Source organism: Tachysurus fulvidraco, chromosome 9, assembly GCF_022655615.1.
Source record: "Tachysurus fulvidraco isolate hzauxx_2018 chromosome 9, HZAU_PFXX_2.0, whole genome shotgun sequence".
Classification (NCBI taxonomy): domain Eukaryota; kingdom Metazoa; phylum Chordata; class Actinopteri; order Siluriformes; family Bagridae; genus Tachysurus; species Tachysurus fulvidraco.
The window spans coordinates 13,149,725-13,174,326 of NC_062526.1; the positions used below are offsets into that span (position 1 = coordinate 13,149,725).

Here is a 24,602-nt window from a genome sequence, read left to right on the forward strand (position 1 = left end):
GTCGTTCAGGCGATTAAAACAGGTATTTAAGCGTGCCAGAAGGTGGAGCAGTATTTCCTCACTAAAATCACAATTAGTCCTACTGCACAGCATACTAATCTCTCTTAACAGTATAGTCGTGTCCAGTCTTTCAAGCGTAGCTGAACGTCAGTCTGAGGTCTTTTCTTAATTTTGCAGGGGCTTTCTGTGTAAGTATTGAGTTACTGGGTCGAGGTGAGCTTTTAAAAACTGTCTCTAAAGTCATTTATTCTCTCATGTAACCGCTTTGTCCTGGTCAGGATCATTGTAGATCCTGAGGAATGCTGAATGGTAGACCATCACAGGGCACAATACACATATTAAACTGACCACCAGGTGTTATGACAGGATGAACATATAGAAAGACTCCACAGAGACATTAACTGGATTACACAAGCTGGTGTTGAGAGGAGACAACAATATTAACCTATTACACTATTACACTATTGCCACACAGAAGTACATTAATTAACGCTAATAGATTGATTGTATTTATGGTGGTTATACAATTGTGATGCCTTTAAATCTTTTTAAATTTCATAAATGCAAATTTATATTTTTCAGCATTAGATCTAAGAAAAACTGTGTTTAGCTATTCACAAACATCTTACATCTGAGCTAATATACATGAAAAAACATTACTGAATGGCTGATATACACAGAATTGAATTAACTAGCTTTTGTATTAATGGCATGTACAAGTACTGTAAGACCTTTCTTATATTATGGGGGCAACACGTTCATACCTTCAGATTGACTTACAATAGTCACAATAATCTTACATAAAAATTTAACCATGTGAAATCGTCAGTACGAATTTCATACCGGATCGGTCGAGGCCCAGGTTAACAATGACCGCCATCGGTGACGTTGACCTACAGGGCGCCGATGGAAATTGGGCTACTGTTGGTCGAAGATGTAGAGGAGGGAGGAGACTGCACAGACAGAGAGAGAAGAGGAAAGTTACGAGTGTAGAACTGAGAATAGGAACTCTGTATGTTGGTACTATGACAGGGAAAGGTAGAGAGCTGGCTTATATGATGGAGAGAAGGAAGGTGGATATACTGTGTGTGTACAGGAGACCAGGTGGAAGGGTAGCAAGGCTCGTAGTATAGGAGCAGGATTCAAGCTGTTTTATTATGGTGTGGATCAGTGGTGTAGTCTAGTTTTTTGTAGAGAGTATACTATGATCCCCCCCCCCCCAGCCTCATACGCATCCATCCTAGAGTGACACCCCATAGGCACCACCACACTCACTAATGCATAAAATAAAATCTACATGTAATTTAGAGCATTATTAAAGACTGTTTATGTGTTATCAACATTCCAATTTATTATAAGCAACAAAAGATAGTCAGCTGATAAAACCTGTGCTCCAGGTCCCATATTCATATAACATTTAAGGCTAAATGTTGCTCTTAAAGGTATAGTTCACCCAAAAATGAAAATTGGGTTATTTCCTCACCCTCAATTTGTTCCAAAACTGTATGAGTTTCTTTCTTCTGTTTAACACAAAAGATGATATTTTGAAAAATGTTGGTAATCAGACAGTTGGCAGCACCCATTGACTTTTATAGTCTATATTTTTTCCTAATATAGAAAAAAAAAAAAGATTTTGGAGTGAATTGGATGAGATGATGGAGAGTATTCCCACGGGTGAGAGAGTGGTGATAGGAGCGGATTTTAATGGACATGTGGGTGAGGGGAACACAGGTGATGAGGAGGTGATGGGCAAGTTTGGAGTTAAGGAAAGGAACCTTGAAGGACAGATGGTAGTGGACTTTGCTAAGAGGATGGACATGGCTGTGGTTAACACTTATTTTCAGAAGACGGAGGAAGATAGAGTGACTTACAAGAGTGGAGGTAGGAGAACACAGGTAGACTACGTCCTATGTAGAATAGGCAATCTGAAAGAGATTAGTGACTGTAAAGTGGTAGTGGGAGAGAGTGTAGCCAGACAGCATAGGATGGTGGTGTGTAGGATGACTATGATAGTCTGTAAGACGAAGAGGTCAAAGATAGAGAAGAAAACCAAGTAGTGGAAGCTGAAAAAGGAGGAATGTTGTGAGGAATTTAGACAGAAGTTGAGGCAGGTAGTGCTGCCAGATGACTGGGAAACTACAGCAGAAGTGATCAGGGAGACAGGGAGAAAGGGTGTGTCATCTGGAAGGAGGAAAGAAGATAAGGAGACTTGGTGGTGGAATGAGGAAGTTCAGGATAGTATCCAGAGTAAGAGATTAGCCAAGAAGAAGTGGGACATGGACAGGACTGAAGAGAATAGCCAGGAATACAAGGAGTTACAGCGCAGAGTGAAGAGGGAGGTGTCTAAGTCCAAGCAGAAGGCATATGACAAGTTGTACACTAGGTTAGACACTAGAGAAGGAGAGAAGGACTTGTACAGATTAGCTAGGCAGAGGGATCGAGATGGGAAGGATGTGCAGCAAGTTAGAATTATTAAGGATAGAGATGGAAGGGTGCTCACAAGTGAGGAGAGTGTACAGAGGAGATGGGAGGAATACTTTGAGGGGCTGATGAATGAGGAAAATAAGAGGGAAAAAAGAGTAGAAGGGGTGAACTCTGTGGAACAGAAAGTAGATAAGATTAGAAAGGATGAAGTCAGGAAGGCTTTGAAGAGGATGAAAAGTGGAAAGACAGTTGGTCCTGACGACATCCTGGTAGAGGTCTGAAAGTGTCTAGGAGAGACAGCAGTGGAATTTTTAACTAGTTTGTTCAACTACGTTTTAGGGAGTGAGAGGATGCCTGAGGAATGGAGAAGTGTGTTAGTGCTGATCTTTAAGAATAAGGATGACATGCAGAGTTGCAGCAACTATAGGGGATAAAGTTGATGAGCCATACAATGAAGCTGTGGGAAAGAGTAGTGGAAGCTCGGTTAAGGAAGGTAGTGGAAATTTGTGAGCAGCATCATGGCTTCATGCCCAGAAAGAGCACAACAGATGCAATTTTTGCTCTGAGAATTTTGATGGAGAAGTATAGGGATGGTCAGAGGAATTTTCACTGTGTGTTTGTAGATTTGGAGAAAGCGTATGACAGGGTGCCAAGAGAAGAGCTGTGGTACTGTATGAGGAAGTCAAGAGTAGCAGAGAAGTATGTCAGAGTGCTGCAGTACATGTATGAGAGGAGCAAGACAGTGATTAGGTGTGCTGTAGGTCAGACAGAGGAGTTCAAAGTGGAGGTGGGACTGCATCAGGGATCGGCTCTGAGCCCCTTCCTGTTTGCTATAGTTATGGACCAGTTGTCAGAGGAGGTCAGACAGGAGTCTCCTTGGACCATGATGTTTGAAGATGACATTGTGATCTGTAGTGAGAGCAGGGAGCAGGTGGAGGAGAACTTGGAGAGGTGGAGGTTTGCGCTGGAGAGAAGAGGAATGAAAGTCAGTCATAGTAAGACTGAGTACATGTGTGTGAATGAAAGGGAGGGAAGAGTAACAGTAAGGTCACAGGGTGAAGAGGTGAAGAAGGTACAGGAGTTAAAGTACTTGGGGTCGACAGTCCAGAGTAATGGAGAGAGTGGGAAAGGTGATAGCAAAATATCAGAGAGAATCAAGGGGAAGGTGTACAGGACAGTGGTGAGACCGGCCATGCTGTATGGTTTAGAGACAGTATCACTGAAGAGACGGGAGTCAGAGCTAGAGGTAGCCGAGCTGAAGATGTTGAGGTTCTCTTTGGGAGTGACAAGATTGGACAGGATTAGGAACAAGTACATCAGAGGGACAGCTCATGTTGGACGTTTGGGGGACAAAGGTAGGGAGGCCAGATTAAGAGGGTTTGGACATGTGCAGAGGAGGGAGAGTGAGTATATTGGTAGGAGAATGTTGGACATGGAGCTGCCAGGCAGGAGGCAAAGAGGAAGGCCAAAGAGGAGGTATATGGATGTACTTAATGAGGATATGAAGCTAGTGGGTGCAGTTGTTGAGGATGCAGAAGATAGGGATAGGTGGAGAGAGATGATTTGCTGTGGCAAGCCCTAAAGGGAAAAGCCGAAAGAAGAGTCTTACATAAAAATGAATCACTAAAATGAATTTGCCTCCATGATTTTTTGTACTACTTGAGGAATCGTTTCAGCCTTATGTGTATGGAAACATCTGCTGTAGTTTATAATAGGTTCCCCACAAGTGTATGGTAACAGATATATTATGTGTGATCAGTGCCCTCTGGTGTGAGTGATTTTGTTCTTGCTTTTTCTTTCAGACTGTTGGATGCACCTAGAAAAATAGACGGAGAGAATACAGGTACTGTATAAGGATACATTTTTGAACGAGCAGACTTTTAAAGTTAATGACAGTGTTGAGAGATGGCAATCAGAAGAATTATTTATAAATAAGCTGTTGACCAAATCACAGTTTAATTGATTTTTTGCAGAATATTTTTACCAGAAACTGGTTTAATGAGCTTAGGAGAAGCTGAGTCCAGAATTGCATGTTTTGAATGAAGCTCCTGAATTTAGCAAAACTACCATTCCATTGTTTGAATACCTTAAAGACCCACATGATGAAAATGCTGAACCATTAGTAGAGAATCAAGGCCCGAGCAGCATAATCATTGTTTATGATAAATAGCCTAGACTAATCCTAGACTAGAGAGAGGTATTAGCAAAATCAGTTTGATAATAGGAGAGTATAAGGAAAGATCCAGCAAAGCACAATGTAGCAGTGAGACAAACTAATATTCTGCTGATGTGGTCAAGTCAGAATAGAAACCCAGGAGAAAGACACAGTTCAAAAAAATGAAAACAAGTGCACCATGAGTAAGGGAGCAAGCCAGCCCACTCCTGTTGACATCATAACAGTATGACAATAGAGTAGTGTCAGCAGGACTCACTATAAATATATTAAAATTATTGACAGCAAAAGGTTGAGTACTTAGGAAAAGTTTTGCACTTTACAAAAGGTATGCTCTCACGACATGTTGAGGCAATGGGTACAGTCCAAATCTACAGACAGAAGGTCAAATGTTAACTTTCCTGGGAATGGTAGACAATGTATATGCAATTTCGCAATGATTTCTGTACAACTCCAGCTTTAGCAAGCCCAGATAAGCCTTGCATAACATCAGTTCGCCAGAAAAAATAGCTATATACAGTAACAGATGATTTCTTTGTGAGTACTGGTAACATCACATCAGATGAGGCAGCTAAACAAGCAGCAGTAGGACATTCTAACATTAGTTGTCTTAGACCCAAAAGATGAACCATTTCCAGATGGAGATTTAACCTTCCAAGCAAAAGTGTAGAACACAGACTCTGTATAAAAAATACAGACTCTCAACATGGTTAACAGGTTTGGGTGGGAGGGTGAGGATAAAATGAACAATCAGGTATTTGTTGTAGTCCTCGGAAATGTTGTGGCTCCTCTCTTACTATTGACTACTGTGTTTAATGATGCGCATGGTTTGGACCATTGCGCAACATGGAGGTGATCAAAAGGATTTAAAGAGCATGGCTCAGTTGGTTGATCACAGGTTGGCAAGGTGCAATGTACTGTATGTGCTGCATATAACAGAAAACACATTAATACTGACACTGCATAAAATGTTTACTGGCTGCTCATTACCTGTAACCTATTTTTATTACAAATGTCATCTTCTTGAGCATCTTTAAATAAAAGAGCTTGACCATTACAAGAATAAGTCTGAGACCCATTAACAAGACAAGTTGAAGAGTGAAGGAGAGATCCACCAGTGCCAGTGTCACAACCACTGAATCAATAAGCCCCTAACCCATAAGAATTAGAACAACATCTGTGGGAGAGTCCTCCACCATTGCAGGATTGATGGCTAAGTTCCACTGCTCGTGAAGTCACAAACTCCATGTGTGTTATGTGTCATGACAGAAAAGGTGAAGGTTCTGGATTGGCCATCACAGTCTCCTGACCTCAGTATCACTGAGCCAGGTGAGGTGATCATCAAAAAATTTAAAGGAACTGGATGAATTTAGCAGAGAAGAATGGGCAGCTATACCACCTTAGAGAATTAAGGACTTCATGCAAATTATTACAAAAAATTAGGTGGTTTGTTTATTGGTTTTACAAACCATCAAACAGAGATCAGTGATGTTTCTGCTGCTTTACAGAAGCACTTTCTGGACCCGTGCAACCCTGTTTATGATAAACTGAGTAAATCCAGACTCACCTGCCATATCTTAGTTGAGAAGGGCACATATTAATCCAGTGGAGTCTCCAAATACAACAGTGTGTATTATTACATGGATTTCATACTGAAAAATCACAAAGTTGGACACTTCTGCTTCTGCCGTCATGGAGTAAGAAGCAAAGAAGGAGCTCCTCTAATGAATAAGCAATTATCATCACTTAGAAGAGCCATTCATTCATTCATTCATCTTCTACCGCTTATCCGAACTTCTTGGGTCACGGGGAGCCTGTGCCTATCTCAGGCGTCATCGGGCATCAAGGCAGGATACACACTGGACGGACTCTTAGAAGAGCCAACCTATTGTAAAATCCCAGATTACTTGTTTGGATATCTTAAGCAGTGCTCTTGGACAAGAAAGTGAACCCACCTGAAAAATATACTTCTGAGATAGGTAAAAGATCTTAAAACTATCCAGAAGGAAGGGTTGTCTTTATTAAAAAAGAGACAACTGTGCATATTTTCTCTGGTATGGGCACACAAACTGCAAATTGTTTTTAATCCGGTGAAGACCAAACTGAGACGCTGGTATATGCTACAGTTTACGCTACCCGGCTAGACTAGTGATCACCATAGACAGCTCCAGATACACATACAATTAATCCAAAAAATGCTGAGATATATTTAGAAGAAATTTGATTCTACATCCGAAAGAGACAAGTAAACTGACTTGGGTAAAGTGAACAAACAATATTTTTTATTTTATTTCTACTCTCTAATATTTTATCAGGCTATTTCATTAGTCTGTAATGATTTTATTATAGCTCATGCACAGCTAAAAAAGGTGTGTATAGATATGCTTTAATAAGTTTGTGAGGCTGGTCTGGGGACTCAACAGAGCTTTGTGGTAAGTCGTGTCTTTATTTACTTTTTTTGAGGATGTATTGGACAATTCCCTCATGGAGAATAAAACAAGATTATATTATGGCCCATATTAGAAGATTAGGGACAGATGTCTTTTTGGAAGAAACACAATTAAAGAATCAAGACCAATTTCAGCTGCGGGGAAGCCAGCTAAAACATTTCACTTTAATTATGAATATATTTTAAATCCAGAGGTTCAGCTATACTTATTTGGAAGCAATTACCATTAATTCCAACCAAAATTATTTCTGATTCCAGAGGTCGTTATGTTAGGAAGTAAATATGCACCTAATGCAGATTAACATTTTATATCATTTACCATTTGAGGACAAAACACCTCAGATCCACAAGAGATTTTAGAGAGACTGGGGGAAAATTCAGGATACAAAATTCACTAGCATTCACTAGCATTACTATTACAAAACACTTATTTAAGGACAATGTCTTGAAATATTTCTGAATACTTTGAAGGAAGGTCCAGTTAAACTAAACTGGTGTGCTATTTTGCCAAATTTTTTATTACTTTACCTGTGAACACAGTTTAACATGGGGCTTTTTGGTCTCTATAATGTATAATCCTTTATTTACAAATAAGATATTTTATAAAAAAAAATACTACAATTTCTAGAAACTCTTTACTGCAAGGGCACAGACAGAAAAAGCAGGGTCAAGTTAGGGTAAAAAATCAGGGTTTTTTATTTTTTCAAGCTAGAGACAGTTTCCGGCCAACGTACAGTATAGGACTGGGTGTTCCAATTGTTCCTCCCAGAATTAATGAAATTGGGGCATAGAAGCCTTTCTTGTCACCACATATACATTTGAGATCTGCTAGTCCCTCACAGTCATTCTGCTTTGAGTGTAGCAAGGGTCTTCAGTTCTCCTCTCCAGTGCTCTTGCCAATGGAACATCTCTGCCTCCTGTTCCTGCCTGAATTTCTGCACGCACTCAAACTCCCCCATGATCCTCTGCTCATAATTCTGGGATCAAACAGATACATGCAGTTAACACCACCAACATAAGGGTTTCATGCTGTGAAGAAATTCCTATCAACAAAAGAACTGGTGTGCTTTAGAGCATACAAGTACAGTATTGGTCATTTACCTGATGCAGTGCATTTCGAACCTCCATAACCTTAAGCTGTGCCAATGTAGTTTTAGCTGTAGTGATGGTGGCGGTCTTTTGTTTCTGTTGCTTGACAGATGAATCATCGGTGGTTCCAAAGTAACTGATGCCTGGCCATGCTCTGTAAAAGGAAAATTGTGAATTCTAACATGCACCACTTACTACAAACATTATAAAAGATTCCTTGTATCAGTCCTAACCTGCTCCCTCTTGCCAATAAATGTCTCTTCTCTTGCTCCTCCTGTAGAGTACCTGCTTGTGTTCGACGAACAAGTTTTGTGATGCTTTCCCGCTGTGGTTCTACTGCTGCAAACAGAAAGAGTTCTCAGGGCATTGATTTGCTTCATATTTCTAAGACAACACCAAGCCTCATTACAGACCACTTACATCCACCTTGGATCTCATCAACAGTCAGTATGTTGTCAAACTGGAAGAGTAAACTCTCTGTCAATGTGGCAAGTGCAGTCACAAACTCATCTGCATTCTTCTTAATGCAGGCCTTTTAGGAAGAAAACAAAACTAATTACACCATTCACAGATTACAGCTATATCAGTGGATTTAGCAGTTTGAAGTGTGTATGACCTGGAGTTCCAGTCTGTTATTCACAATAGCCTTCCTCTGTTCCTCCTGCCTGTCATCCTCAGCTGTAACCAGCCTGTTCAGTTCTTCTTCACAAGCCGGGTGGCTCAGACGTACAGACAGCTGACCCCTGTGTTTTCTCTGAGAGAGAGGGAGTGAACAACTTATTAAAATATTATATATATAATAAAAGTGTAAAGTATACAGAGTAATTCCACTCACCCTCTGTTGATCACTTTGTTGCTGAGTCTGTTTAAACTGCTGATGTATGAGAGACAAACTCTTGCTCAGGTCCTCCAAATGCTGATCCCTCAGTTTTGTTAGAAGTGCTTTAGGTATATCACAGACAATCTCCTCAATGGCTTTCAGCTGCTTACAGAACTCTATACATAGAATTGAAGCAATAATAATCTTTTATGGCACATAGTCAGTTTTGGTCTTTTGCAAAATAAGTATTTATGAGAAGTAAATATGAGCAAGTATAAATCTGTATAAATTCTGACAAATTATTTAAAGTATATTTAATAAAACAAAAGGACCTTAAACAGGCAGGGTTCAACAGTACTTCTTGAAAAATTAGAGTCAGTAAATTTTAACTTAGTTTAGTTTAACTTAGTTACAGCTACTGTATGTGCTGTAAGGAAGAGCAGCATCTTCTGAATATGCAAGGTATCAGATAACAGTCACTGGCTAGTGTCGTTCTTTTACAGGAGTTCTTTTACCCAGAGATCAGAGCCAGTGCTTCAACTCCTGGCTACAAATAGTCATTCCATATTAAATAAGTTTAAGGTAATATTGGTTTCCCAAGAAAGCAATCTGTCTCATTCTGAACTTTAATCTGATGTTGAATTAAAGAGGCATCTGACCGCCGACGTGTTACAACAAAGTCTAAAGATTATAAATACATGAAATAGTTTCTTAGCATTATGAAGGAGAGAGGCTCACCTTGTACACAGCCATGGTGGTACTCATGAGATTGGCTCTGATAGACAAGGAGTCTCTTGTTGAAGTCCTCAGCACACAGCTCAAATGATTCCAGAATATACTGAGGACGGCTGAACAAGCGGTACTCCGTTTTCTGGTAGAATTCCTGAAAGTGAGTCGATTTAATCTGATTATTCTTAGCACAGAAGTGTACTTATACTTTGTGCTATAATTCAAGAGATGGGTATACCTCAGCCACCTGAAGGAGAAGGTCATTGGCTTCCCACAGAATTTTAGCGATGAAGCCCTTAAAAGTGAGGCTGAAAAGACGCAAATCACTTACCCAGTTATACACAATCTTATATTGCCATAAACTAAGAGTAAAGTGTACAAAAATAAAGTTATTTACATTTCCTTTTGATCATCAGGTTTAGGACCAAACACTTGGAATCTCTCATCAAATCGTGTGGGTATGTTCAGCCTCTTCACACTGGAAAAAATAAGATTTAAATGTTGACTGATATCCACTGAATTATTTTCTCAACGAAGTACATAAAATGGATACTGGCTCTGTTAGAATTTTTGTCCATTTTAATGTACTATATAAAATGATCTGTAGTGAAGTGAAAACTAACTTCTGTAAGTTGAGTGACTCATCTGATTTCCTGTGCAGAGACCTTAAGCTGGACGGGTTTCTGTTTTTCCCTGACCTTTGACCTGGACCTGGTGGAGGACTTGGATGGTCAGGAGCTGGTGGGTCAGAAAAGAAGCTAGATCTAACCAAAACTTTGATGTAACACTTGGGAAACACCCTATTTCTATATGCTTAGGCAACCTTTTTATTCATTCATTCATTCATTCATTCATTCATTCCCTCCTTTTCCACCCTTTTTAAATACTGTATTTTTGGAAGCTTGAGGAATTGGACAAAACTTCTGTAAAAAGTGTCAGTAAGTGTTTTAAGTGACAAACCGTGCGGTTAATGACATCATAACCTACTGGGACTAGCAGACGTCATGTTACACACTGTGAAACTGAAAACAAGCAAGCCATTGACTCTTAGGGAGAAAGCCTACAGAAAACATTATAATGTACCTGTTGACAAGTTTGTCTCTTTAAGCTCCTCACTGGACTCTTGGCAAGCTTGAGGCTTGCTTATCCTGAAATATGGAAAGAACAAAATAATGTAATGTGTGTCGTGATTCATTTCTTCCTTTTTTCACTTTCGAGTTGAAATTCATTGTGTTACTCGTGAGAGGGCATTACCGAAATGTTGAAACCACTTAGAAAAAATAAGAGTAACAGAGTTTGAAATTTACCAAGCAGAAGTTAAGAGTTGCATTAGTGATTATTTAATTCTGATCATAATCATAATTATTTATGAAATCACATAAATTTGAAGAAATATCTCAATTATCAAGCTGTTTTGCTCATGTTCTTTCTATACCTTTGCAGGCCTCTGATCACCTCTACTGCCTTGTCGTCTAAAAAGTCAGCTCCCATGCAGCTGGGCTGGAGAAGGGAATCTGCAGAAGGGCTGCCCCTCATTCCCTGCCTATGGGACCTTGTAGCCAGCGCAAACACCCCCTGCAGAGGAGCGTCAGGCAGTGGAACAGCCGTAGATGGGTTCTGCAGGCAAGAAATAATAATGACATTGATGATGACGATGATGAAGAAAGAGATGGCCACAATCATTGTCCTCATAATTTTCATAGAATGAGTTGTTGTGCACAAACATACCAAATAACAGTCTAGATACTGACTTCTCTTTCTGAGTTCTCCTATCAGGGAACTAAAAATGTCACCAGATGTTACCTGTAATGCATTAATTTGAAGAAAACACATTAGAATTACACATACTTTCCATACATACATAAGGCTAGCTTGTGAGCACAATAAACAGACTGTACCCTGTTATCCAGGCTGCTTTGTGTGTAGGCATGGACCCTCTCTTTCAGTTCATTCATCACAGTGTCGATCATTTTTTTGTGAGTGTTGCTCTTCATGGCCTGGAGAAATATTACATATAATCATAAATCATAGAATAATGCTTGTGGCAGAGAATTCTTATGAACCAGCAAAATGTTTGTAAAGTACCTCTGATTTAATCTGAAGTTTTGTGCTTTTGAGTACTCTTTGGATTTTCTCCAGGAACATTAGATCCACTTTTAGAGACTGAAGCTTCTCTTCAAACTTACTGATGACCTCTTTTGCCTGACCGGATTAACAAAAACATCAGTATTTAAAATCCGGTAAATAGTAGACTTTTATTTATTTAATAGGATCATCACTCATATTGTGTACTTTACCTTGTCCAGGCATTTAGACTCTGTGCCCTCCATGTCCTGCATTAGAGCCGCATCAGCTGTGTCAATGCACTTAGCCATCTTTTCCAGATGCTTTCTGTATTGCTCAATCTCTTCTGGGGTAAAATTACCACCTTCAGCAAACAGCCTTTGAAGAAAAAAGAATGGTTAATCATTTGTTTCCTGATGTGTTTAGAATAAAAGAGGAAAATATTATTAACATACTTAAAATGTTTCATTAATTGTGCATTAGCCTCTCTAAGGCCCTTTAATCTGATCTCCAGATTTTGTCTAAACTGCCTCTGTAATTCCTGGTTTTCACTGATGTGTTTTTCCAAGTGGATTTGTAGTGAAGCCCTGAGTGTTACCAGCCTGTTAAAACACACATAAGAAAACAGATTAAAAATTCTGTATTAGTGCACAGCCAAGGCGATATTACATTTTTGTTAGCACATAAGCACTTACATGTCAGACTTGGTAGCAGCGTATAACATGTCTTCCATGCTGTAGATTTTTGTACGAAAGTTTTCATTTATTTTGCGCTGTGTGACCTGGAGGCTGTTGAAGTCAGATCGCAAATCAGCAAGAGCCTGTAGAACACCGTTGCAGTGTCTATCCACACGATCTTGATGCAAGATCAATTCAGCTGGCAACACCACACAGACAGTTCACAAACATATAGACAAGCTTTGAAATATGCACTTTCAAAATACAAACCAAATATTCACATATCAGGATGACATTCTCTTGACATTCACACACCTGCCCGGACATTGTGAACGTCCATTTCAATCCTCTTTGCTCGAGACTGATGGAGATGGATGCGGAGGTCTCGTTCAGCCTTCAGCTTCTCTTTCGTAGCTTCCAAAATGGTCACTGTGTGATTCAGAACCTCCTGATTCCTCTCCTCAAGGTGATTAAAGAATTCCTCTGTCACACTGACATTGGGACACAAACCAGTCTTAGATAGTGAAAAAACACAAAGCAGGTATTATTAATTTGTTGTTTTGAAAAATCTTCTTACTTTCTTTGCAATTCAACTATAAGACTTTTTGGAAACAAAGCCGCTTCCACTTCCATAGCATTCAAATGCTCTTCATCATCATCATCATCATCATCATCATGATGTATGACAGGGCAGCTGTAGACTTTTCCCTTTAATGTTGTGAAAGCTTCTTTGTTTGGAGAGTCTCGGTTCTCCTGTGAGAAACAATCAATATTCTCCTAGAAAACAAAAAAAGAAACAGCATGATGGAGAGAAGGGTGAACAAAGATCAGGAGTGTGTGTGCTTGAGGAGTAACATGTCTTGAAAATGCTGGGGCAAAGACTTACTGAGGGTGATGTCGGTGATGTCTTCTTTATACAAGATACATGATTTGAACCTAGAAAAGTCAGAATAGTGAGAGGCGAAGTATAAAAATATTATTAGACCAGTTGAAAAAACCCTAACCCTAATCCTAAACCTAGAACCTCTAACTTACTGGTGATAAGTGCAGGATAAAGTATCTGAAGCTCCTCGGGGTCCTAGAGTATATAGACATAGAATTAATCAAAGTCCTAATTAATACTTATGTAATGTTTTAATTGGTATATATGACTAACTGATGGTCTAAAACTGTACCTGACTGTATATTTCATTGACTTTGAAGTACTGACTGACTGCCATGCTGTATGCATGTATTTCTTTAAGGACCATTTCAGGATAACTCTCCACTCTATGGACTCCTTCATTATAGAAATTGGTACACCTGGAAAAGTATAAACATTTGATGTAACTATAAGCTATGGTGATTACAACACAGAAATAAACTGAATTATTTCTGCTTACCCTTCCTTAATTTCCTCTAAAAGGTGAAGGATCTGCTCCATTGTAGCTTTGAGGGCCTTCTCTGTGCTTCCCTGCCTGAGTTTGTCCATCATCACATCCAGCTGAGCCTCTTTTTTCTACCAACAGCATAGGCAGTAAAGAAAAAAAAAAAAAAAGGACATGCATCTGCATTATCAGATGTCACATTCACTTGTTCACCATCTTTTTTTTTTTTACTATTATGTAAATTTTAAGGAACTATATCTCAAAGCACAATGGTATCAGTCTCACTTGATTCTTTTCTTCAAAGTTCTTGCTGACGTCTTTGAGAGAATCCTGCAGCTGCTGCTCTGCCCCCTTCAGATGTGCACTGTGTACCTCCCAGACGTTAGCTGCTCCATGCACAAACTCGAACAAAATCTTACTCAAGAACGCAGCAGTTTTGGCCAAACCCTCAAATGTTTTCTGTAATGTACAGTAACAGAATTCCACCATGTCTTCAAACATCATGTGATGTATTTTCATATACATATACAGTACAGTACCTCATCTACAGTAGATAATACAGACAAATTGCACCTTTTCAACAAACACAGAGTGTAAACTTACTTTCATTGCTTGTAAATGCTCCACTGCTTGAGTCTGGCACTTGTCAATAAGAGGCAACATCTCACCATTAACAATGTGCTGTATCTCATCTGAGGTGACTCCATAGCTAGACACTTCACTCTACACAATACAAGCTTTGGTTTACTTTTAATTCATACTATAAAATGTAATACTAAAACATACATTCACAAAGATTGCAAACCTCAAAGCGTCCAACTTCCAGGTAACAGTCTTGCCAGGCACTCTCATAATATTCACGCAGTTTTGCCATGGTCTCTCTGTGTGTGAAATCTGGAAAAAGTGGAATACAATTCAGAAATTCAGGAAAAGAAAATACAAAACAAATAGATTTGTGGATATTAGCATATTCTTACCAATTTGCTCATTCACCGAAGATAAAGAGGAGTACCATTCAGCAGCAAATGACTTTGAGCAGTTAGGTGGGGTCATATTTCTTCATGTAGCAAATGAAAATAAAGAGCAAAAAATGCACATTTTAAATGATGTTCACCTTCAACTGATCTGTATTGTTAAACTGCTTAGCATTGTGTTTGACTACAATATGAAACTTTCTAACCTGACTTGCTCCAGGATGTTGAGGCGCTGTTTGCTGTATGCTTTTTGTTTTGTCCGCATGGTGTTTAAAGTCTCTTGTACATTTTTAGGGTTTTGAATCTCAGGGCTGTTCATGAAGTCTCTGGAGATAGAGAATTACAAGTGTGTATATAGTGTTTGCCTGTGTATATAGTGAATTTCTATTATTTTAAATATAAAAAACTATCAAGTTTATTCTAGATCTGATCCTGCTATGAAATTTAAGAGCACTGCCCTGCTACAGACTTACTTAAACTGGCTGAGTGCAGCGACAGCCTTGATTTTTTTCCAATTCTGAAGATTTGCCTCCCATCTGAAGTGGCACTGAACCTCTTTCTGCAAATTCTTCTCCATTAGGTTCAAATGTAATTTTGCCACAGCTCGTCTGTTAGCCAGTAATGCCTGATTTATCATCTATTAAAAATGCACAGAGTTAAACACTGCACACTTCATAGAACCATGATTGTTTTAAAATTTCAAAGTGACCTACCATAGCTTCATTATTAATTAGTCTGTGGACATCACTGGGCATAACATAACTGATTTTTTCAAACTTTTTTGTGTATTTGCTTAGGATTTCGGTAATCTGTAAAACATAGGCAAACTGTAAAATTTATACAGTATATACTGTAGATATGTAAAATCTTATTATACATGATAATAACAAGTCTTTTTTGATATGCTACCATTGCTGCTCTTTCACTCTCATATTTGACAAAGAGCTCATCCAACTCCTGGATACAATTTCTCTTCATAGCAGATTTATGGTTCACAGAGGTCCAAATCTCATGTAGATCCTGAATAAGAAATATTGATTATTAATAATTATCATGATTATTAATTATTATCAACAAATTGTTGTGTAGACGATATGACATGCCACACTATGGTATCACCTGATAGCTGAAGGCTATTAAATCTCCACTGTGTTCTGTTTTCTGCATCAGTCTCTCCACTTCCTCATCATATTCTGAGAGTTTGAGAAGGAAATCTTCTCCAGTGTCTATTAACAATGACTCAAACCCCTGAACAAAACAGAGAGACAGTTATTAAAGTAGAGTCACAACACAACTATTAAAATATTCATTTTCTCTACAGTACTGAAGGTGATGTACCACACTGAGCTCAATAAGATCCATCTGAAACCGAGTGACAGCTTCTGTGTGGTCCCTTTGTCTTTTCTCCATGAGTCCCTCGATGATGTCTGAGTCAGTCTTTGTAGAAACTGACAGAGTATTGACTGTTATTTCCATCTTAATGAATGAGAATGTGAGTTGATATTATAGATTATTTATGAACGCTACCAACCAACTCTGTCAGGCAGTCCTCTAATCATCATCTGATCATCCTGGTCTACACTTAATACAGGCTTTGTTCCTGAAAACAGCTGGTTTCTGTAAATGAGTATATTACAAATCAGAATATAGGGAATATACATCCTTAGAGTACATGTTCATTTATTTTAACATTTTCAGCTAGTGTGACAGAGTAGTGCAGCAGGGGGCCAAACCAACCCCCTGGTTTGATCCTGATCAGAGGATCCTATACTGAGTTTTGCTTTTTCTTCCTGTGGGTCTCCTAAAACATGCTACAAAGGTATGCTACATAATCTCTAGGTGTGATAATCTATAATCAATTATGAACAAGGGCTCAATCTATTATTATTGATATTTTGTCATTTTAGCAGTTACTACCATACCTTGTGATGTCCTCAGAGCACTGCTCGTCCCCATTTTCACTCCTTAGAGGATACAGGAGGTTTCCAGTACCTGTGTTTCCACTAATGGTGTTGTCCTCACTCAAACCACCTGCATGTGCAGCATGCCTCCCCCTCTTCCCCTCATGAAGAGACAGTGACAATTGAGCCTACAGAGAAAAACATATTTTAATATATTAATAAGCCAACACTAACATTGACCTCTTACAACCCAACTCGTAAGTATGATATATTTGTTGTAAAGCACACTGGGACCAAAGACAGGGACAAAGAGGCAGAGAGGCAGTGATGGAGAAAGAGAGCATATTTTGTGCTTGTATGCTATTGAATTATGATTTCCTTTTCACTGGAACTAAGGGGCCTCTTCTGGCCCAACCTCTTCTGGCACTACATACTGTGCACTACAGTATATGTACATCCTGCACTTTAACATTTATATATTTCCATATATTTTCCTTTTATTTCCGTCGTAAGAAATTACAGATTATATGCACCCAGATTCCACTCAAAGATACACATCGGAAAGAGCTCATTCCTAAAAAGGCTTAAGTATCATAAGGTACAGTAATACGTTACGTAAGTAATAGAACTCTAAATTAATAAACTTGATTAAATTGTTAGTATGGGAGCAGCAGTAGGACATCAAGGACTGTCACTAAACAAAGGGTATGTGACTGTGATTACCATTTAAAATCTATTTGGCTATTTGGGTGATAACAACTGTAACAATACCAAAACAAGGTGGACGTGACCATGATTTTCATTTAAAGACATCTGGCTAGATGACAATGTGTGACCCAGCCATTGGGGAGATGGGCATGAGAGGGATTTGCCCTGGGTTCTTCTTGACCCCGATAAACCCAAAGTACATTGTGTATTTTGTCACTGCTACATTGAAATAAACAGCTTCTTCTTCAATAGGAGATATGTATATATACACACACACACATATATATGTATATACACACACACATATATATGTATATACACATACATACACACACACAGGGTCGCTTGAAAGTTTGTGAACCCTTTAGCAATTTTTATATTTCTGCATAAATATGACACAAAACATCATATTTTCCCCACAAATCCCAAAAGCAGTCAAACAGATCAGTCAAATATATTATTGCTTGGTAATGCTTATATATATATATACTGTGAACCTCTAGGTTTAGTACTTAATTTCAAGGTCGGATCACTGCAAAAATAATGGAGATTCCTGAGGACTTCAGAAAAAGGGTTATTGTTGCTCATCAGGTTGGAAAATGTTACAAAATCATCTCTAAAGTGTTTGGACTTATATATAGTCATATAGATTCTGTACAAATAGAGGAAATTTAAGACCCTTGGTACATTCCAAGAAGTGCTGAACCAACAAAGATCACTTTAAAAGCAAAACAGTCTGTTGGGTTAGAAAGGCAACTAAAGCAACATCTAAGCAACTAAAGGCCTCTTTTCCTTTGGCTTATGTTAATGTTCATGAGTCTGCCATCAGGTGAACACTGACCAACCTCGATGCGCAAGGCAAAGTTGCAAGGAGAAAGCCACTACCCTCCAAAAAGAACAATGCTGCCAATGACGTTTGCTAAAGATCATGTGGACAAGCCAAAGGACTATTAGAAAAATAAATTGTGGTGGAATAAGACCAAAATAAAACTTTTTGTTTTAAAATGAGAAGCATTATTTTTGGAGAAAGAAAAATTCTGAATTCCAGCATAAGATCCTTATACTATCTGTGAAACATGCTGGTGGTAGTATAGTGCTTTGGGACTTTATTGCTTCATCTGGGCCAGGACAGCTTGCCATCAATTATGGAACATTAAATTCAGAATTATACCAGAGACTTCTAAAGGAAAATGGCATTATTTGGTACATGAACTGAGTCTCAAGAAAAAATGTGTAATACACCCAGACAACAATCACAAGCCCCCAAGTCTGTCTACCAAAGAAAGATTAAAAAGGAACAAAGATAATGCTTTACAATGGCCAAGTCAATGTCCTGACTTTAATCCAAAAGAAAAATTGTTGAAGGACTTTAAGAAAGCAGTTCATGTGGGGACACCCAATAAAATCAGAGTGTTGAAGCGCTTCTGTACTGAGGAATGAGCTGTTGTGCAGGATTGATCAAAAGTTACTGGAAACTTTACGCAGTAATTGCTAGATAAAGGCTCACAACAGATACTGAAAACAAATGTTCACATACTTTTGCAAGTCACAGATATGTAATGCTGAAACATTTTTCTCAACAATTAAATTAAGAAGTATAATGTTGTTGGCTCATTTGTTTGATTTTTGTTTTGTTTACTTTTAAGACTTGAAAATCTGATGAAGTTTTGGGTCATAATTATGCAGAAATATAGGAATTTCTAGAGTTCACAAACAGTATACATTTCTTCTTATATTGTATTCACATGTGCCTTTTTTGTTCCTTTATTTTACTTTTTTGCCTAATATTGGCTTTTTTTTATTTTAAGAACAGTGGTACAAAGCATTTCACTACATCTTGTACTGTGTATAATTGTGTATACAACAAATAAAATTTATATGTTCCATAACGACTTGGTTTCCCAAGGTTGGTCTGGACGAAATAGAGTGTCCTGCACAGAGCCATGACTTCAACCCATCTAAAGACCTTTGAGATAAACTAGGATGTTGTCTGCATCCCATACCTCCTCAACTAACATCAGTACCTGACCTCATTAATGGTCATGTGGCTGACTGAACACAAATTGGAAAAATGTCTAATCATGTCCACAAAGGTGCAAGTTTCTACCCCAATTGAGCCAAAGCCACACTGGAGTCCACGTTTTATCAGTCCTGGCTTTCAGTAGACTCAAGTGTAGATTCTGCTTGGTTAGAATAAAAACATGCAGAAACAGTGACCCTGAGATTGGACCCCTGTTGCACAAAATCACCCAAAATCTAAGGGAAAGGCTTCCTAGAAGGAGACTGAATCTACAATTGGTCAGCTGTCTACAAACATTTGGCTTTGACAAATTTTTATTTAGTCCGTTTAATTTTAATTGGAGAAACTACTGGAGATTTTCTAAATTCACACACAACAGTTTTGCTACTACACAACAACACTGTCTATTTAGTTCCGAGATATAACGTTATATTTACCGTTGCGTTCTCTAAATTAAAAAAGTAAGAAGTTACTTTTACTTGAATAGCTCTAAGATATCTTACCTGAGCAGCAAAAATTTGCTGGTAAACCTTTTCTCGTGGAACAATACGAGATTCAGCCATAGTTATTGTAGTGGCTAATTACGTATGTAGTATTGAGTTACTTATGTGAATGGAACGCTATTGTGAAAAGTTTGTACTTTTATTTAATGACGCAAGGTTCGAATTCCGTTCAAAGTCAATTCGATGCTCCGTTAAACAGAACCGGTCCGAACTCAGAACTCTGTACGTCACATCTCACCGAACGCAAACCTGTTCTGTACGAGAGAAAAACAACAACACTGTCCTCTGCTTCCCCTAATCAGCGGCACTATTTAAGTTCTGCTTTGAGGTTGCGTCGGGTTTGTTGCTTTGCCGGCCACAGTTTTAGTCAGTATGTTTTGTTGTTTTCTTTGCAACTTATAAAACAAAAGTCTGCACTTGCATCCATCACCTCCTGTCTTTGTTAGACGTTAGAGAGACATGGTGTGGCTATGAAGTGTAAAATCTAGACATTTTTCTGAACTTTCAGGAGAAAAATAATAAATTAAAAAAAAAAAAAAAATTTCTAATAAAAATATTACATAAAGCTAGTATTACAGTATTAGAGGTGATGGTATTTTCAGTTGGGTTTTGAAACAGAACAGAAAACAAAGGATGTATAATGACACATAATGTAAGAAAAGTGGAGTTTGTTTATTGGTTTTACAGACAACCATCAAACAGAGATCAGTGATGTTTCTTCTATTTGTGCCTGACCAGGAGACTCTAACACTGTCTTCATACACACTTCCTTGGCTGTTGATTATGCCAGGTATACTGACCTTTAAAGCAAATATTGCTGTAAAACAAAATTGCTTTTAAATTTACGGTCAATATGTATTTATAGGAAATTATAAAATACCATGTTTCAGTTGACCATATTGAATTTTAAGATTCAATGTCATCAATAAATCTAAGGTGACCATTGGATGAGGATAATAATAATAATAATAATAATAATAATAATAATAATAATAATAATAATAATAATAATAATAATTAAAGTTAAAATGTTGTCTCCTGGTTAGTTGGGCTTGTATCAAATCCCATCTGTGTCTGTGTTATCAGTCCCGCTGGAGTTGTCCAGTACACACTGTGTGCACTCTTTAGCGCAGTCTTTAACTGTGGCTTTTGTTCTCAAGGCACGTTTCCTGTCAGGAGAAGAAACTGTTAAAAATAGTTAAGAATGGTTATATTACCATGCTTACCATCCACCTTATTTAAATTGTTGGGATTCTTAAAAAAAACAAAAACAAATCTAAAATACGGAGGCATGGAGTCATCACAGAAAATACATCAAAAAATACATATACCAACCTTCTGTAGTAAAAATTGCATCTCGGCCTGGGTGGGTAACTGGATGACAGTTCCTCTTCAGTTGACATCCTTTCCTATAAATGATGTCATTAAAACATATATACAAAAACACCCCCTTTTGTTTAAACTTCTAGTGTACACTTTTGACTTGAATATTTTTTTTTATAACTGAATAAATTGAATTTTAAAATTTATTCAGTTATATAAAATTTATTCAGTTATATGAATAAATTGAATTTAGTTTTAAAAAGTGAATATTACCTTGGCATCTGAGGTACTGAGGTCTTTAATATTTATGCAGACATTGTACTCCCCTGAAGTTGGACTTTGGGAATCATCACTGGCACCTTAGGTCAAAATGAAAAGTAAATGTCAACCAACAAGAAGGAACTAGGTTTTGTGGTAAGTCTGGACTGACTGTCCTACTGTAGAGTCGAAATTCAAAATGCATGTTAACTTTTGAATTTAAGTGTTTGTTAAAGGGCAGACAGACAAAACTTGGGGAAGAAAAGTATAACCAATGAAGACCAGCCACAGATAAAAGAAAGTAAAAAATAAAACGAAGATTAATCACAAAAAGAGAGCACCTTTCTCATATCTCTCCTTCAAATCCTCCTCACTTGTTTGACTTTTTAGCTAAAGAGAAAAAAAACAGTCATCTTTCAACTTTTTCTTTTTAAATAAACAAATATTCTGTCTGACTTGCATTTAATGATGTTACAATAAGCTAAAAAAAATGACATAGCCATTTGTCATACAAAGGCAAAAAAGGAACAAGCTGCTATAACTGTGAAATGATTCATTTATTTCCTGCCTTACTGTGGACTCAGAACTGCTGTTTAATGGCAAAGCAAAGAATGTCATGCTATCCTCTGCTGTGCCCCAAGAAGAGTTTCCCTCATTTGTCTGTGAGAGGGGACAAAAAATAGACAAATTTTTAAAATAATGTATAATTGTATATGTATATTTAAATATATGTATATATTAATATAATATATATAATTTATAATAAACAAACAACAAACAAATGGATTAGGTTTAATTCTTGAGGTCTTAATTGTTAGGAATTTTAAATCAGTCAGTGTCTGATGAAAAATGAAAATGAAAGTGTCACATCATGATCACAAATATATGCTTTGAGATATTTAGCATGTGAAAGTAAGAATAAATATTTTTTTCTTTATGAAGTTTTTCTTTTACTGAATACAATATACTGTAGACACTTTCAAATTCAAAATACTTCCCAATTCTGACCAAAATACGTACATTATGTCATGTGGCAAAAGTGTGTTTAAGTTCTGCATATAACATGACTGCTTACTCCTAGTGTTTTGTGGAAGTGTTTTTGTCTCCGAAGTTTCGCTTGAAGAGTGAGAATTTCTCCTTGAGTGCGGAACAGCTGGACCTGGAGCTCATCATAATGCTCTCCCAACTCTCTGAGCTGCTTGCGATAACGGTCTTTGTCCTGAAGATTTTTACAGTTCTCCTGATGGTACTCCTCTCGTGAAGATATTGCCTTGTTAATAGAAAAAAAGGATCTTTACATTTAGCATATGAGATACAGTACATGATTTATATTATATATATAATAGGTCATGTGATATAAAACACAGAGCAGAGTTAATTTGATCACCTTATCTCTTTCTTTAATTACTTCATCCAGCTGCTTTAAAATGTCCTCCATACGGTTGCAGTACATTTTTGAGTCCTTCTTTAAAATCTCACACTTCAGTTCCAGTTCATCTTTCTTTTCCAGGTACTGCAGACATGAAATTTTAAATGTACAAGAAATTGCTGCTGACAATATGTTGATGTAGAGAGCTACACTCATCATATATTTTCCAAAAAACCTTATCTCGGAGTTCCTCAGCATCATGTAGCTCCCTGCGTAATTTATAAAGCTCGTTGACCAACTCTTGATGTGCCCTGCTTTGTTTTTTGAAATCTCCTGATTCGATGCTTGGCTTCTCATCATTTGTTGTGATTTGCACCTGAAAATAATTTTCAAAAATAGTCAAGTTGCAGTTTAACTAAGAACTCTTTTCTAACTTTCTTTTTTTCCGGTTTTACCTGAGAAGAGCTATGAATCTCCTGCACTTGAGCACGGAGAAGATCATTTTCTTTCTGAAGCGCCAACACCATTTCTTGTCTAGGCCTCTGTTCCATAGCATTTTTCAGTGTAATAGTACGCTTGCGTTGAATCTTAGAATCGCTCTCAGCATTCATTAAGCTGTGCTTCAGCCTCTCGATCTGATGGAGAACAGAAAAACTCACTGCTTTGTTAAAAACCCAATACAGATAGAACCATGTAAATTCCACATACTGGGTCATTCTTAACTGGTCTAACCTCCAGCTGTAGGTCTCGATTACACATGAGAGCACAGTTCTTCTCCTCACTTAGTCGGTTCATGTCACTCATTAATTTGTAATTCTCATCCTTCAAGTGCCGTGCCTTGTCCCACATCTGGTCCCGTTCTTCACGCATGCGCTGTACACGCTCTTGCTGTTTGCGTAGCTCGCATTCTCGGGTCTGAATCCGGCGAACGGTGTCAGCTTGCTCAGCAACACGTGCAGATGCAACTAGTCTTGCTTTGCGCTCATCCTGAAGCGCTTTTTGAAGCCGTGTCATCTCGTTCATGAGAAACTGAGTTAACCCGGACTCACCTGCCGTATCTTAGTTCAGATGGCACATATTAAGTTATTAGTTTCCAAATTAAATATTGTGTATTTTTATTGGTAATTTCTCACTGAAAAATCACTAGTGTTTCATTTTAGCTAACAAACCTACCAACAAGGATTGAGAAGACCCTGGACGGCTCTTTGCCTGTTATTTTCTGATACAGCTGAGGGTAGTCCAGTTCCAAACTCTCAAGGAATGCCACATAGCCTTTATAACCTGTCCTTTGCAATATATCTAGCAGGACACCTAAAAAAACAATTTTTTACGTCTCTAAAAGAAATTAGACAAGAACAAACTCATTGCGTTGTGGTGTGACGGTTACCTACCTACTTTTCGCCGTCTAACAACAAGACTTGGATCATTATAAATCTGTTCCTCGTCCTCACCGTTAAGCACCCTGCATTGTCTCAGGTATGGTATGATACGTGAAGGCTCAATGGTCTTGATGAGAAGCATTCTGTGGTCCTCCAGACGCATCCAACACTCTTCATCGTCCTCCAACTCAACAGCGTCCGGTCTATCAGCCATTGTTTGTGTTGTAGTTTGTGAATGTTTTTATCTTTACCTCTTAACTGAAACTTGTTACAGGGCTGACTTCAGTAAAATATCACTGACAAAAAGGAAATGTTGGTCAGGCATAGTTCCTTTTTTCAAGCGTAATTTCAGTTTTTTTCCATTTCCTTTTATTA

At 38.0% G+C, this 24,602-nt stretch overlaps 2 protein-coding genes and 1 long non-coding RNA gene across 7 annotated transcripts; 1 reads left to right on the forward strand and 2 right to left on the reverse strand.

Moving 5' to 3' along the window:
• The first annotated feature begins 29 nt into the window (after positions 1-29).
• Positions 30-11,302, forward strand: LOC113642290. The gene is made up of 5 exons (XR_003440519.2): positions 30-188; positions 4,227-4,267; positions 10,101-10,142; positions 10,346-10,425; positions 11,128-11,302. It is a non-coding gene; the product is annotated as an uncharacterized LOC113642290 (long non-coding RNA).
• LOC113642287 (coiled-coil domain-containing protein 180-like) lies at positions 7,719-20,266 on the reverse strand. Of its 4 annotated transcripts, none has more exons than XM_047818975.1 (37): positions 19,899-20,266; positions 16,689-16,855; positions 16,298-16,383; positions 16,105-16,214; positions 15,886-16,014; positions 15,676-15,786; positions 15,480-15,575; positions 15,240-15,403; positions 14,973-15,092; positions 14,770-14,849; positions 14,598-14,686; positions 14,396-14,515; positions 14,078-14,251; positions 13,808-13,923; positions 13,601-13,727; positions 13,461-13,503; positions 13,312-13,361; positions 13,003-13,202; positions 12,741-12,916; positions 12,444-12,624; positions 12,204-12,350; positions 11,982-12,126; positions 11,770-11,886; positions 11,583-11,681; positions 11,413-11,487; positions 11,120-11,301; positions 10,768-10,832; positions 10,308-10,422; positions 10,082-10,162; positions 9,923-9,992; positions 9,694-9,838; positions 8,971-9,131; positions 8,752-8,889; positions 8,556-8,667; positions 8,369-8,471; positions 8,148-8,289; positions 7,719-8,023 (listed from the first exon to the last, which is right to left on the reverse strand). In XM_047818975.1, exons 1-37 carry the CDS (start codon positions 19,956-19,958, stop codon positions 7,889-7,891), a joined length of 4,431 nt encoding a protein of 1,476 aa, XP_047674931.1. In that variant the 5' UTR covers positions 19,959-20,266; the 3' UTR covers positions 7,719-7,888. The 4 variants fall into 4 exon arrangements, with proteins under 4 accessions (XP_047674931.1, XP_047674930.1, XP_047674929.1 ...); XM_047818974.1 differs by having other exon boundaries at positions 15,480-15,593; XM_047818973.1 differs by having other exon boundaries at positions 8,369-8,474; positions 15,480-15,593.
• A 285-nt stretch (positions 20,267-20,551) lies between these two features.
• On the reverse strand, positions 20,552-24,545 carry card9 (caspase recruitment domain family, member 9). Of its 2 annotated transcripts, none has more exons than XM_047818978.1 (12): positions 24,240-24,545; positions 24,022-24,159; positions 23,581-23,906; positions 23,304-23,483; positions 23,084-23,224; positions 22,867-22,992; positions 22,555-22,749; positions 22,053-22,139; positions 21,821-21,869; positions 21,495-21,580; positions 21,234-21,307; positions 20,552-21,067 (listed from the first exon to the last, which is right to left on the reverse strand). In XM_047818978.1, the coding sequence occupies exons 1-12, from the start codon at positions 24,439-24,441 to the stop codon at positions 20,956-20,958; spliced, it is 1,716 nt and encodes a 571-aa protein (XP_047674934.1). In that variant the 5' UTR covers positions 24,442-24,545; the 3' UTR covers positions 20,552-20,955. The 2 variants fall into 2 exon arrangements, with proteins under 2 accessions (XP_047674934.1, XP_047674933.1); XM_047818977.1 differs by having other exon boundaries at positions 22,041-22,139.
• Positions 24,546-24,602: the final 57 nt, after the last annotated feature.

Coding starts and splice junctions, on each gene's coding strand:
- LOC113642287 (XM_047818973.1), bottom strand. CDS start 19,958: ATGGCTGAATCTCGTATTGTTCCACGAGAAAAGGTTTACCAGCAAATT. Junction 16,856..19,898: donor AGCAAATTTTTGCTGCTCAG/GTAAGATATCTT, acceptor TTTTCTCTGTAG/GCTCAATTGTCACTGTCTCT. Junction 9,132..9,693: donor CCACCATGGCTGTGTACAAG/GTGAGCCTCTCT, acceptor TTCTATGTATAG/AGTTCTGTAAGCAGCTGAAA.
- card9 (XM_047818977.1), bottom strand. CDS start 24,441: ATGGCTGATAGACCGGACGCTGTTGAGTTGGAGGACGATGAAGAGTGT. Junction 24,160..24,239: donor TGTTAGACGGCGAAAAGTAG/GTAGGTAACCGT, acceptor TTGTTTTTTTAG/GTGTCCTGCTAGATATATTG. Junction 23,484..23,580: donor ATCGAGACCTACAGCTGGAG/GTTAGACCAGTT, acceptor GTTCTCCATCAG/ATCGAGAGGCTGAAGCACAG.